This window comes from Saccostrea cucullata, unplaced genomic scaffold (genome assembly GCF_032062105.1).
Source record: "Saccostrea cucullata isolate Sc308-1 unplaced genomic scaffold, CSIRO_AGI_Scuc_v1 ctg572, whole genome shotgun sequence".
Lineage (NCBI taxonomy): Eukaryota > Metazoa > Mollusca > Bivalvia > Ostreida > Ostreidae > Saccostrea > Saccostrea cuccullata.
Window position 1 is genome coordinate 140,139 of NW_026930578.1, and position 14,852 is coordinate 154,990.

General features: G+C 32.0%; 1 protein-coding gene and 1 long non-coding RNA gene across 2 annotated transcripts; one reads left to right on the plus strand and one right to left on the minus strand.

The window, feature by feature from the left end:
* Window positions 1-290: 290 nt before the first annotated feature.
* On the plus strand, window positions 291-917 carry LOC134229139 (barrier-to-autointegration factor-like). Its single transcript, XM_062710851.1, has 2 exons — window positions 291-512; window positions 769-917. Exons 1-2 carry the CDS (start codon window positions 336-338, stop codon window positions 907-909), a joined length of 318 nt encoding a protein of 105 aa, XP_062566835.1. The 5' UTR covers window positions 291-335; the 3' UTR covers window positions 910-917.
* Window positions 918-7,192: 6,275 nt separating this feature from the next.
* Window positions 7,193-8,327, minus strand: LOC134229140 (uncharacterized). The gene is made up of 3 exons (XR_009984132.1): window positions 8,271-8,327; window positions 7,931-8,071; window positions 7,193-7,264 (listed from the first exon to the last, which is right to left on the minus strand). It is a non-coding gene; the product is annotated as an uncharacterized LOC134229140 (long non-coding RNA).
* Between the last annotated feature and the right edge of the window lie 6,525 nt (window positions 8,328-14,852).

The following is a 14,852-nucleotide window of genomic DNA, read 5'->3' on the forward strand; positions in this document are numbered from 1 at the left end:
GTAAATATTAAATTTTCAATATATAATCCTGGAAAGGTGTTTCAATATTTGTCTCATAAATTTGGAGGACGATAAATCAGATTACACAAACAAGGCTAAAGATAAACTATTTTTGACGAATTTTGACTTCCTTGAAATCCTTACACATATACTTAATAAGCAATATGACAAGCTGCTAATATTAAAAAAACAAATCAATGTTTAATAATGCGCATGTGATAAACACGAATCCGGTAAAAAAAAAAAAAGAAGTATTTTATCAAACTTTTCGTGTGTTTTTTTAAGTCGTATTGGAGTCTCATGTATAAAATATCCAACAACTAAATAATATTACAATGAAGCAGAACATCTTTAAAAGATGTATTGCGTACAATATTCATAAAAGTGTGAATTCAACAAGCAAGAAATATATCATCTTCATCAACGAGTCGATGGCATTCAAGCCAGTAACTGCAATACCCGGAGTAGGACCGGTATATGGTAGAAGATTGGCTGAGAAAGGCTTTAGTTTGGTCTGTATCATAGTACAGTTCTGATATCTTTTTCTTTGTGAGATAAAAAAAAATATATGGCACTTGATCCCACCTCTGATATTTTAGAGGTCCGTTTTTGTCTTGCTCCTATTTTGTATTGTTTCATGGACTTTGGTATCGATTACAGTTCGTTATCCCCATATCCTTCAAAATGCGTACGAATTCGTCAATGCCAGATTTGAATAGCTAGACAGAACCAACTTGAACTTGAACTTGTAAAAATAATGTTTTGCAGGCTCCCCAAGTTTATGGAAAGTATTTGCAAAAGAATGAAGCTGAGTTCAAACTGTGGTTTCAAGAAATTTGCGGAGCTAGTGCAAAAACCCAGATTGACTGTTGTCGAGCTTTCCATGAATGGAGCGACAATTTTCTGTAATGATAATGTACTAAATTCTGGCTATAAAAATAACCAGGATGGAACTTTTATTGGGATGTCAATATGTTAAATAAAAAAAATTGTAAGCGATCTTTTTTATAATTTAGTCAACTTTATTTATTTCCATATACTAGTAAGAGGAATACAAACCAACTTAGAATAGTGTTTAGGATTTGAAATTAAAAACAAGTTATATTAAAAGAGGTTTAAAGTAGAACCTACGTCTATGGAATACAATTTTAAAATCATGCCAAAATTCTCTTAATATGTATATCTTCTATTTATATATTTTTGGTTGTAAAGCTAAATGACATTCCTGAAATAAGAGAAACTTGTAGGCATCTTTCATTTACTAGACCTTGACTTTGTCTGGAAAAATTTAAGACTATATTTCATGTAATGAATTAACATTATCATTATCATTATCATTTTTATTCAATGAATAAATTACAGTATTTCAATAATTGAATCAAAATTACATTATTGTAAAATAATAAAATAAATAAAATTTTCAAAAATGCAGCTCATATTGCTATAATGCAATATGAGCTGCATTTTTGAAAATTTTATTTTGCTGTTAAAATGTGTTATCATAATAAATTTGTGTGTAACTTACACCTTATGATCAAATAGACTAAAATAAAGCAGAATAAAGACTTCTATATACAAATCCAATATACAGTTTTATATAAGAAAGCATTATTGTACAGTACGACAATAATGTAATTTTGATTCAATCGACGCTTATAAATAGTTCTTCCATCGCAAATATGAACAAAACAAGCTTATTAACGTTATTTTTTTTCTGTCATTTAAATAGTTATTCACAATTTTGCAACAAAAATTCCGACATCAAGGTTGCAGCTCATATTGCTTTAACAAATAATTACGAATAAGAATGCACATCACTTCATAACAAACATAACAAAATTTACACACAATCTTCAACACATCTTTGACTCAGATACATTTCATCACGATATTACTTTTCTATTTTAGTTGTGAACTGAAGATTTCTAAGGATTTTTGCATTCCCTCGAAATAGTTGCATACCATATACATTATCACAATAAGTTGTGTTTATATTATTAATATAACTTACATTTGAAAATTTCTCCAAGTCTTCGACTGTGTAAAAATTATAACTAAATTCATTGTTTTATTATAATTTTGAAAGGCAGAAAAGAAGATATTTTCATACGCCACCATTCCGCCAAAAATATAGTCCCTGCTAGTTTTCAAACGCAGTTTACCATTTCTATTTAAAGTTGTACAATTGTGATGAGGAAAGAAAAATATGGTCTTTTAAATTCCTTACACCTCAATATATTAGACATATATAGAGGATATTCAATGTTTTGTAGTTGAATATGGAATATTGAATCCAGTGGGACAGGATTTTTTATATTTTCACGAGTGCGAAGCATGAGTGAAAATATCAAAAAATCCTGTCTCACGAGTGAAATAAATTCCATATTCAACTACAAAACATTGAATTTTATGTTTATTACATTTAAAAAAAAAATCCTTGATTTTTCCTTTGCCTCTGTCTTTTTGTAATACAGTCATAGGCTCATGACGTCATAGTTGAGCGGTTGAGACGTCATAGCTATGTGAGGTGAAAACACTGTAAACATGGATTTAGCAACATATTTTTGGTAATTTTGACAGTTTTATTCGCTGTCAGAATGGTTTATTTATTTCCATCTATCTTATATTAGGTCAAGGAAGATTTTTTACAGCAATCTTCGTTATGGGAAGGGAAATAGAGAGTTCTACCGCACTTCTGATATTCATCACACTGTGGCAGGATATCATTTTTATTCAATGAATAAATTACAGTATTTTACGGGTAAAAATGCAATAAAAGCAAATATACTTTTAATGTTTCATCTAGTCAGAAACCAGAGAAGAATTCTACCTTATATATTCATGTATATTTTTCATTGTTGTTGTTTGATTACATTTTTTTTTATCAAATATGATCTTTTTAAGAAAAATACAATTTTTAATTAAATTAAATATCTGCATCGGAAATCTGAAAGTAACCCAAAACAGTCATTTAATAAATAAACCCATTGTAAGTGCAAAAAGATCAAGAAAAGTAGAATTCTTATATAACCTGTCTCTCGTTAATTTGTGTTGAAAGGTATACATTTTAATCACTTTTTTGTTATTATGTCAGCTTGTTCTTCAGCATATTAAAGATTAAAAAATTTGTGACAAAGACTTCTGAAAAACATTTACAAATTTAGGATGGAAAATTGACTAAAAAAAATAGAGTTCATTTGCCTACCATTTTTTTTTATATATGGGCTTAATTTTTACTATTTTATGTCAATTGAAAAAAAAAATTATTCTTGAGAAATATTGTATAATACTGTTCTGTTATAATAAAGTCTAAAACGACGATGTTTAAAGAAGGTTTTTTTCATATTCTCTTTATGACAAGTGCCCCTAAAAATGACTTATAACGTAACGTCGCAGTATGGAATTACCATTCCAAGTTTCACGGACTGTACTATATTTACTAACAAGGAAACATGTCATGTGCTTTTAACTGATTGATAAGCGAGTGCTTATTTTTTATTTCGAAAAGTGTTAAAATATTGTGACAAAGATTTTTCCGACATAGGTTCTACCTTAAGAGGAAAATGAATTCATGTGACGAGCTCGAGTTATATTTAATGAGTAATGATCATGAGTGTTGAGGGGTTTTTTTGAATTCCTTACTCGATGTCACTAACATTTGATTCAAGTGCTTTACCTCATTCATACTCTTATTTATGAATCATCCCTTAATGTTGGAATTTCCGATATTGTATTGCATTATTTTATTTTTTGGCAGATGCACAAGGAGAAAAAAGATTCTGAAATTAAGCAATTCATTTTCAACCTTAAAACAAAACTTTTCAACTGAATGAAAGAATTTCTGAAAGAAAAATACAATCCTCTATCAACCCGTCACACTCGCAGTTTGCTCCTTGTCATGATAGGCTAAATGGAAAAAAATTCGCAAATACTTCAGTGTAAAAATAATGGCCTAAAATTTATATAAAAACAGTCATTCAACATTCGATTTAGCGATAGATTGTATTTGTTGTATCGACCATAGGGTTTGCGAAATAATGACTTTAAATGAAACTCTTGATATCCTTGTTTCATCAATTTATTTTTCAGTAGCTTTCTTCTTTAAAGAAATTGTTCGTCCGTTGAGTACCCTCTTGCATATCAGATCAGACTCTATGGTATATTTTATTCCGAGATTAAAGGGATATATCGAATCAACGTTGGAATGAAAATGAAAATTGTTAATTGATAAATAGTCGTCTATATACTAATGGTAAATTGAAGGCAAAGCAAGAGACTTCTTTTCATTTAAAAATTTTTGAATAAATTTTGCTTCTTATGAAAACAAAAATAGATCTGCTAATAACGGGGCGCAATTATTACCTATGGGAATTCCGACAGAATTTTGGAAGACTTGAGCTCTAAAAACTACATAGATATTGTCATATAGAAACTTAAGTATCGTTTTATATATTAACGTCGAATTACTTGTACATGTATGTACTTGTATGTACAATCAAAATGTTAAATTTTAAAAAATAATTTTGAAAATGACCATTGATAAGGTAAGTAAATTATTTTGCAAATTCCATTTTTATTCTTAAAAAAACTGACAACGACGTCAAAAACCTGGTTTTACATATCAAGAGGAATGATTGTTTAAAGAGTTGAAAAGTCCAAAACTTTTAATAAAAGTTTAAAGAGGGGAAAATCGAATAGATCACTTCAGAAAGTGCAGAAACATAAAAGAAGACCAGCAAAATATATTTTTCTGAGTATATTTTCTGCAAAAAGTGGTGCATTGCGAAAAAAAAAAACATCCGAGTAAACGATTACTCGATCGGAAAAGTGAAAAGTAAACGAGTACCCGGGAGGTTATGTTAAAAATCGTCCGATTTGACACTAGTATAGGTACATTGTGGTAACAATAGGTAGGGGTCAATGTATTTACAAAATAAGTGTCTGGTATTTGCAGCGTTTGATTATGTTGTAACCTAGAGGTATTGTATAGTAACTTAGAAGTAAGTTTAATTGTGCTAAAACTTAGGTACTAGTAATTGGTGTTTCATAAGATTCCGGAATAGTTAAAGAGATATGGACACAGTTTCAACTGAATTTTTAAACCAATTTTAATGCTTACAATTCCTAACTAAGGTATCATCTAATGATCAGCAAAAATTTGAGCATCATTTATTGATTAACAAACGAGATACAGAACTTAACGCTCTTCAAAATGTAAACAAGGCTAGTGCATTGTTTTGTTTACATATAGAAAATATCATATTTGTACCAAACTGAAATTCAGAAATCACTAGAACCTTTTTTGATTGTATTTAGAATTAATTTCTTTATTGAACATCTACTTAAAACGAAAATATATTAGTACATTTATCTATGTAAACAAAACATGAATCGGACCCTGTTTACATAATTAAGGTTTGGAGCTCCAAATCTGTCTTGTATCTCGAAAACTGAAGTTCAAATTTCTTATTATCATTAGACAGACCTTAGTTAAATATTTGTAAATGGAAAAATAAATTTGAAATTTTTCAGCTGAAACTGTGTCTACGCCTGTGGCTGTAAATATAAAGCAGTGAGTGTAGATTCATTGAAATGCTATTTTTTATTGTGCTGGACAACATAAGGGGTCGCTGTGGCGTGACTTGGTCATATTTCACCTGCTTCATTGGTTTTAGGAAAAGAATAAACATCTATTCTGCTTTTTTTCTTCCTTTTTCTTTTTATCAGAGATTCAGTTTAAATAAAAAAAATAAACATCTAACACGACCGTCCTTGATTTATTGTTTTTAAGTCATATTGTATTCTCACAAATGTAACTTCCATCAAATACATAATTATGTGTAGGCACACAGGTTCAAAAAAGGATAATGAAACTATCAATAATACTTTTAACAGATCTGTACATAACATTCTCAAACTTTGAATTACTAGTATTTCTTCCATAGAAAGTACGGAAGGTCGTGCGTTTTTTTTTATCTCGGCCGCGAATGACCTAAGTCGATAAAAATGGGGAGGAACTGTTCCTTTGCCAAGCGCTCGGCACTTTGGAGTGAAAATTGTGTATCCTTCGGATAAGACCTTAAAAACCGAGGCCTCGTGTTACGACAGGCATAAAGATTCCTCACTGCTCAATGACCTTGAGTTTTAAATAAAGGTCAAAATTCGAAGCCCTTTGGTGCTATAAGGAGACGTCTCTATATGAGAGAAAAATTCTCGAATGGTACGTGGAACAACATACAAGCAGTCAATCAATAGAATCGAAAAAGCTCGACGTAAATTTTTAATTCAGACTTTATCAATATATATCTTTTAATATAAGTTTTAAGTACATTAAAGGTAAAAGTGCCTCCACTTTTATATACCATTTCTGCGCTGACAGCTTTCCACAAGCTCCCATATTCTGTTAGCTGCTGTCTGACAGTTGGCCCCAATCAGTTTGTAGGGTTCCGTTACAAGGGCATTCTGCATGAACGTATTCACAGTATAATCACAGTCAAGCCACTGTGAATACTTGATCATATTCCAACTGTTAAAAGAGTACAATTATTAGTAACAGACTGAATTTTCTTGCCTTACTCTTAGTTTATTAGACAGCAATGATGAACCTCAAACTAAAACATTGCACAATTATTTACGACATCTTAAAGAATTGAGGGCCTAATAATAAAGAGCAATTTTTTTTTATGTGAAACGTCAAAGTATTATTGTGTTACATGTATGTTGTAAAATTTGTTTTTACTGACAATAAAAATTCAGAAATCAAAATTTTCAACATGTTGTTTAGGAAACCCAAATATTAGTGTATTCCTGGGATCATCCACACCCAATAAGAAACATTCCCACGAGCATGATTCAATCGTTTAGATATAGGTCCATTTTATATATTGGAGCTACCCACAAAATTATAAATCCTCGCAAACCAGGATAATTTTTATTTACCATTGACCATGTTGACTCCCACGAATGAAATTACTAGTATTCCACAGTACATGAATGCATTTCTTTTCTAAGCAAATGAATTAAGTCTTTTATATACAAAGACACCTATTTTAAAGATTTCACTTGAAATATTAACCTTGAACTCATGTAATCAGCATCTGTAATGACTGTGTCGGAAGCATCGCCGTAATTAGACCCCTTGTGTATCAACCATCGTTCCCAGTTTTCCAGGGTAACGACAATTCCCGCGTGCCTCCCCAAAATCGATCCGCCCCCTCCACTAGATATTCCCAAACTGCCCGAACTTCCGGATACACCTAATGGTCTGAATGAAATAATAAAGATATACAAACATGCGTAATGATGTGAAAAATTTATTTCATATCATCCTGATTTGTGCTTTCCACAAAACTTCTCTTACCAAATTGATATCTTTGATGCAGACCTACAGTAAGTTTGCTAAAAATTGGAATTCTTGTTCACAGATGATTGCTTCTAGCTGCGATCTTAGTAACGACAAGCAATTGCTGCAAATTTGCAGGAACTTAAAACCTTCGCAGGAGCATTGCAAGAAGCAAACATGACAATCTGTTCCTCGCAGCAAATTCGCAGGAAAAATTTTACAAATTGAAGGTTTGCAGGAATGTCGCAAGAAGTCTATCGCGGAATTTTCAATGGACTCGCCAATTCACATTATTACGAAACTTCCCTCTCAGTTTTTGTGATGTTGCATTTGCAGGTTCTAATATTTCTATTTTTACATTGATGCCGAATGAAACCCTGATGAAATAAGAACTGTAGACACGTCTTCTTCTCAAACACGTATTAGAATCATTGCAAGACAATGGCCCTCAAAAAATTATTTTCAAATGAAAGTATGAAGTAATTTGTCTCTGTACGTGTATTATGTGGCTTTAAGACATAATTAAAGGGAAATTTTAAATCCATTAAAAAACTACAAAGAAACATTATGTTATTGAAATTTACTTACCTTACGTAGTAATCAGCAAAGATAACTTTGGAATTGTACAGACTTGTTAAGCACGATTGAGCTGTGCAATCTTTGGACGACGTTTGTAGAACAAACATCAGTTTTAAAACTATGAAAAAATGGATTTTTGCCATTCTGCTACTAAAAAAAATATTGAAAAAATGTTGTTTGAACTTCTACGTGAGGCTGATATTGGTATTCATTGATGCATTATTTTTTTTATTCTGAATGCATATAAAGAAGATTGGAATTTTTTCATGGTGACTTGTAAGCTATAAGTAGCTAGATAATTTTTAACATTAATAAGATAGAAAAAATAGTTATATTTTCAAATACTTACATTTTGTCATTTATCTATTCAAAGTTACCTGTTCATTTCTCAAGTGTTCCAGTATTCGAATTACGCAATAGGTAACAGTTCTAAATTTTATGTGACACATTTACTAGTGCTTATCACAAAAATTTGTGGACTAGTGCGATGAAATAAATATTATGTAGCTTATCAGTATTGTAAAATACTAAAAAAAATTAGAAGTTTTGGAAACTTTATTTCTTCGAACTCTAAATATAAAATAAAACGTTCTGTAGGCAAATAAATCATCAAATTTGTATCTCGATGAAACAGACTTTTGCCACATGCAATAATATTCTTATACGCATGAGGTAGTTGACCAACATCTAATTATGTGAATCTTTGATTCCTTCGTCCTGAATATGTCAATTCTTCGTACGAGTACCTAATATTAATATTATAAAGTATATTTGATGAATATTGAAACTAGAGGTACCGTGAGCGCTGGGCTACCTAAATGATACCCTGGTCTCCCATATGATTATTATGCCAAAGTCCATGCTTTGCTCTGTGAGTAACTGTGTATAATTTAATTGCAAAAGCTCAAAGGCTTCTCGAGATATCGAGTGGAAACGACAGTGTTACAGACAGCTAGACGTACAGACAGACGGACGGGCAGACAGCTAGACGTACAGACTGACGGACGGGCAGCTAGCTAGACGTACAGACAGCTAGACAGACAGACAGCTAGACGTACAAACAGACGGACAGACGGAAAGCTAGACGTAGAGACTGACGGACGGGCAGATAGCTAGAGGTACAGCTAGACGGACGGACACACATTTGGTTATATATTGGGTACATCAAGTCCAAGTCCTATTGGATACTGCTTATTGGATACAAAAAAAGTGTACACACGAGAGAGCATTATTTGGGTAGTTACTGTTCAAATCTTATTGGATATTAATCCTCATGTCCGTATTTTATTGGGTTTTTTTCTTATTGTTTATTATTCATTTCAAATTTATTATATATTTAATATTTGCTGGTAAATTCAGACAAGACTGAAAACCTTTGGTTTTAAACTCATATTTTTGTCAATTTCTGTGATATAGCTCTTTTATTGTAACACCTAACTAATTTGTGCTTAGCAATAAGGATATACATGTACACCTGTATATTTCAAAATATCTAATATTAAAATATTTGAATACCTAAGTGCAAAAAAAAACTGAATTGTGAAAACACAACTCAACACATCTCAGACTCCGTTCAACCTTTCTTGAATAACAAAATTAAGCATTTAAGGAAAAACCTTTTTGAGTCATGACCAATTAATAATAAGCAAATGCCCATTACATGTTAGACAGAATGAAGGTATCCAACAGGCATTGGACAGGTGTCCAATACCTGTTGGGTTGTATTTTGACGAAGGGATTAAACTACCCAAGAACAATTGAACATGTGTACATTGTCCAATTCTATTTGGGTTTCTTGAATCTCCTCATCAAAATACAACCCAACAGGTAATGGACACCTGTCCAACACCTCTTGGATACCGGTATCTACATCCCACCCAACAGGTAATGGACACTTGTCCAATTCTTCTTGGGTTTCTTGAACTGTTTCATCAGAATACCACCCAACAGGTAATGCTCGTGGACATCTGTCCAACTCCTCTTGGATATCTACATCCCACCCCATAGGCAATGGACACTTGTCTAATTCTTGGGTTTCTTGAATTGCATCATCAAAATACCACCCAACACGGCCAACAGGTAATGGACACCTGTCCAACTCCTCTTGGATATCTACATCTCACCAAACAAGTAATGGACACTTCTTGGGTTTCTTGAATTGTTTCATCAGAATACCACCCAACAGGTAATGGACATCCGTTCAACTCTTCTTGGATATCAACATCCCACCCAACAGGCAATGGACACTTGTCTAATTCTTGGGTTTCTTGAATCTCCTCATAAAATACTACCCAACAGGTAATGGACACCTGTCCAACTCCTCTTGGATATCTACATCCCACCCAACAGGTAATGGACACTTGTCCAATTCTTCTTGGGTTTCTGAAATTGTTTCATAAGAATACCAGCCAACTGGTAATGATATCTGTCCAACTCCTCTTGGATATCTACATCTAATCCAACAGGCAATGGACACTTGTCTAATTCTTGGGTTTCTTGAATCTCCTCATCAAAATACAACCCAACAGGTAATGGACACCTGTCCAACTCCTTGGATATCTTCATCCCACCCAACAGGTAACGGACACTTGTTCAATTCTTCTTGGGTTTCTTGAATTGTTTCATCAGAATACTACCCAACAGGTAATGGACATCTGTCCAACTCCTCTTGGATATCTACATCCCACCCAACAGGTAATGGACACTTGTCCAATTCTTCTTGGGTTTCTTGAATTGTTTCATCAGAATACCACCCAACAGGTAATGGACACCTGTCCAACTCCTCTTGGATATCTACATCTCACCCAACAGGTAATGGACACTTGTCCAATTCTTCTTGGGTTTCTTGAATTGTTTCATCAGAATACCACCTAACAGGTAATGGACACCTGTCCAACTCCTCTTGGATATCTACATCCCACCCAACAGGTAATGGACACTTGTTCAATTCTTCTTGGGTTTCTTGAATTGTTTCATCAGAATACCATCCAACAGGTAATGGACATCCGTCCAACTCCACTTGGATATCAACATCCCACCCTACAGGCAATGGGAATTGTCTAATTCTTAGGTTTCTTGAGAATCCCCTCATCAGAATACTACCCAACATGTAATGGACACCTGTCCAATTCCTCTTGGATATCTTCATCCCTTCAATAGTATATAAACTAAAAGGTATTGGACATTCTTCTTGGGTTACTCAATTTTTTTTTCATAGGAAAGAAAACCCAGTAGGTATTTGACATTGGTTCAACTCTTCGTGGATATTACATCCCAACATTGGAATAAAACCCAACAGGTGATGTTTACCTGTCCAATTCTTCTTGGGTTACTTATACCCTTCATTAAAATTGTCAAATTTGTCTTTGATATTTATACTCTTGCATTAGATTGCAAACCCAATAAGTATGACATTTACCTTCCCTAGTTGAATTCAAATTTATCTGCATAAGCATACATAAGTCCAAAACATATTTAATACTTTAATTCTAACATTCCACATCTCATTCAGTGTACACTTTACAAATGACAGGAAATATATAAGCATTTTGTGCCTAAACTATTTGGCTTTTAAAGAACTTTATAACCATGTTTGCAAAATTTAAATTTCAATATTGGAACTTGGAGCAAGTCATTACAGGTAGAGCAAGATGCTGAAAACCATATTGATAAATAGATCACAACCATGATAAAATATTTGCCTTCAGTTGCTAAGATTGTTTTGTATTATATGGAAAATTTCTATAATCCTGTTTATTACAGATACATGTACAATGCATATTTTCCCTGTAATAATAAAAATACTTCTGAGATGTAAAAGAATGGATTAAATAGTCACCGATGTTAAAAGATATTACATGATCTCATTAATCTGGTTTGAAAATCACAAACTTAGTTTTGAAGCCGATAAAACAGTGTCGCGCCAGAAAACTCAGTTACAAGTACAATGAATGAATTCGTTGTATCAAAACATTAAAATAATTGATGCACTATGTCCAAATCTTTTCGACAAATCGGGATAAAGATATTAAATCAAATCATCACTGTTATAAATCTTAGAGCTAGAGAAAAGTCATTACATGCCCAAATTTTACATGTAAGACTTTGATCCTATATTTCAATAAATGTCAAAATGGTTTTATTTTTGTTTCTGTTCAATACTTTCTTCTTCAGGGTCTCTCATGGCCTATACTGTATGATTCCTCCAATGACCCTGCTCTTTTATATTGCCATATGTTTATCCAGTAGCAGTGGTTATGCTCAGGCAATCTTTGAAATATTCCTCATTTCATGCATCTCCTTCAGTTCTGCCTCTGTTCATTTTATTCATTCTGCAATTAGATAAAGGCATTTCTTTGCCGTATAAAACATGTTTTTCTTGAGTACAGCAAGATCACCCTTTATGTTGATCAAACCCAACCAAGAAGTAGAAGTATATTTGTTATTCAGAAATATGTATTGATAAATAAAATGGAAGAAAATCTAAATTCTATCAACTCTTTTTATTCTTCTATGTCTAACTGCATCTTCATCTTACCCCCCATCCGCCATATTTTTATCAAAATGGAATCATCATTCAACACACAAAACGATGTTGCATATTAATTAGACAGTATGTTAGTTTCTGATTGTTAAGAAGGAGATTTTAAAAAGATTTTACACCTATTCCTTGCAATTTTTAGACTTCTAATGTAACACTATCAGTACATTAGGGGTACATAATCTTCAAAAACATCTCTACACTTAATGATAAAGCTTTCACATTAGTATTGTTTTTAGCCCAATGGTTCTGCTAAAGAGGATTTAAAATTGACCCAAACCTTACTAACTGCTTTGAAATTATATTGACAGGGACAGAGACATATTTGACACTCCATCCCCCCTTCCTGGGGTATGCTTTGCACAAAATTTAATTAAAATTGACTAAGCTGGATAGAAGTTGAAAATATGAAAAATTACAGTCAAACAGATTATGAATAACTTTCAGTACATCAGACATGAAGTAGTGATCCTTATATAAAATACACCTACAAGATGAAGCTGTTTTATTCCTTTGAAGTGATATCTAGTATTGTTTCTTTTCCTGTATGCCACCTCTATCAGAACAAAATGTTATACATGTATTAACATAACCTATGACCGTATAGTACCCCAGTATTTACTTTACAATTAGTTCAGTTCTGGAACCAACCCTCAGATGCCCTTAAAACAAATGATTCTAAACTGGCAAAGGTAAAGGGCATCTGAAGAATTTAAAATAAAATGATAGTACAAACAAGCACACAGCGTGCATGAAAATGTTGGAAAACACTAGAAAAAATACTAAGGTACTTTATCAAACTTAACATGAATACTAAAGAAGTTTTATGTAGCTGTATTGCACATACCAAAAGCTTTCCTGCAGTTAAAGGTTGGTTGCCTAGTATTTATGTAGTATGTACAAGTTTTTCCCTCTATCTCTTCTAATTTAAGAAGCGAAAATGTCTCTAAAAATCTTATGGTTGGCATGAAGTATTCCTGTTCATTTTACTGATTACTTACAATTGTCCTATTTCTGAGGGTCATCTTCTGATGAGTGTGTTCTCTGCAATGTTCACAATTGAAGTTCCTGTTTGACCTGTTACATATTGAAAATCCTCAATGAACATGATTATGGTTTTAATTTCCATTGTAATTATTGATTACCTTTATAAAAAAAAAAACTAAACCAATTTATTGTAACATAATACTTAGGAAAATATTTATGTAATATCAATGGAAAAAAGGAATCATTATCTCCAGTTATCTTAAAATCACAAGTAAGCATTAATCATATAAATTCACATACGTAAACCCATTAGCTTTTTGTGCTATTAAATCATAGTCATCGCTGTGCAATAAAGGAAATCAAGTACTAATCCACAGCTTTGTGGCAATAAAGTTACTATCCCCGAGTAAAAAGTGACAAGCCCAAATATAGAGGCAAAAATTAAAAAGTAACATTGAAAAAAAGTTCATCGTGAAAAAAGTCAGGGTATTAACTACAGATGATTCTTTTTAAAATTAAAGTTTAATTCAATTTTTGCTAGTAAAATTTAATCATATATAAATCAATGATTTAAAAAAATGAAAAAAAGATTTTAAATATTCCTCTTCTGGTCATTCACTAGTTCGTCTAATTAAAACGAAGCAAAAATCATTTTGTTTTCATCTTGAATCATTTAAAGCCATACATGGCGTATGTACAATGAAAATTATTAGACTAAAATTATAAAAACTTATTATTTATATCATTACTTTATATAAACATGATAAAGATAGAAATGTTTCGTAAATTACAAAATCTAAGTCAATTGCGTTATAAAGATATCAAAATTTAATTTGGATTCTCGGAATTTTCTCCGACTTGGAAGAAAATACAAAAGATTTAAATAACACATTACAGAGAAGATAAAATCGTATTATTAGATAAAACGAGGTGTTCTCCGTGCTCCGAATTGTATAAAGAGCTTTAATTTAAAGGTATTAATTATATTTCTTTACTTAATTTTGTATTTTTCATAAGTATATTTTTTGGTCAGTTACGCCATATATGGCTTTAAAAAATGCTACATAATTGCATGACACTTATCATTGAGCTGATTGAGTGAATGTATATAATTTAATAAATGAGATATCTGTGAGGCATATATGTACATGCAAATATTGCTATATTAAACAAAGGAAAGGGGGGAATTCAAATTAGGAAATAAAAGATCGTTTTTAAGTAAATCAGTCTTGTAGTACTGCAAAATGGATGCAGTTGTGGAGATTTATGGATAATAATTAATATGAGCATGCTGTCTGGAATATTTCCATATTAGGGAATTTAATAGCAAAAAAGAGTGAAAATACCGGTGGTGCTTTTCATGTATTACATGTGTATTTTAAAATTGCTAATAGCCCAAGGGGA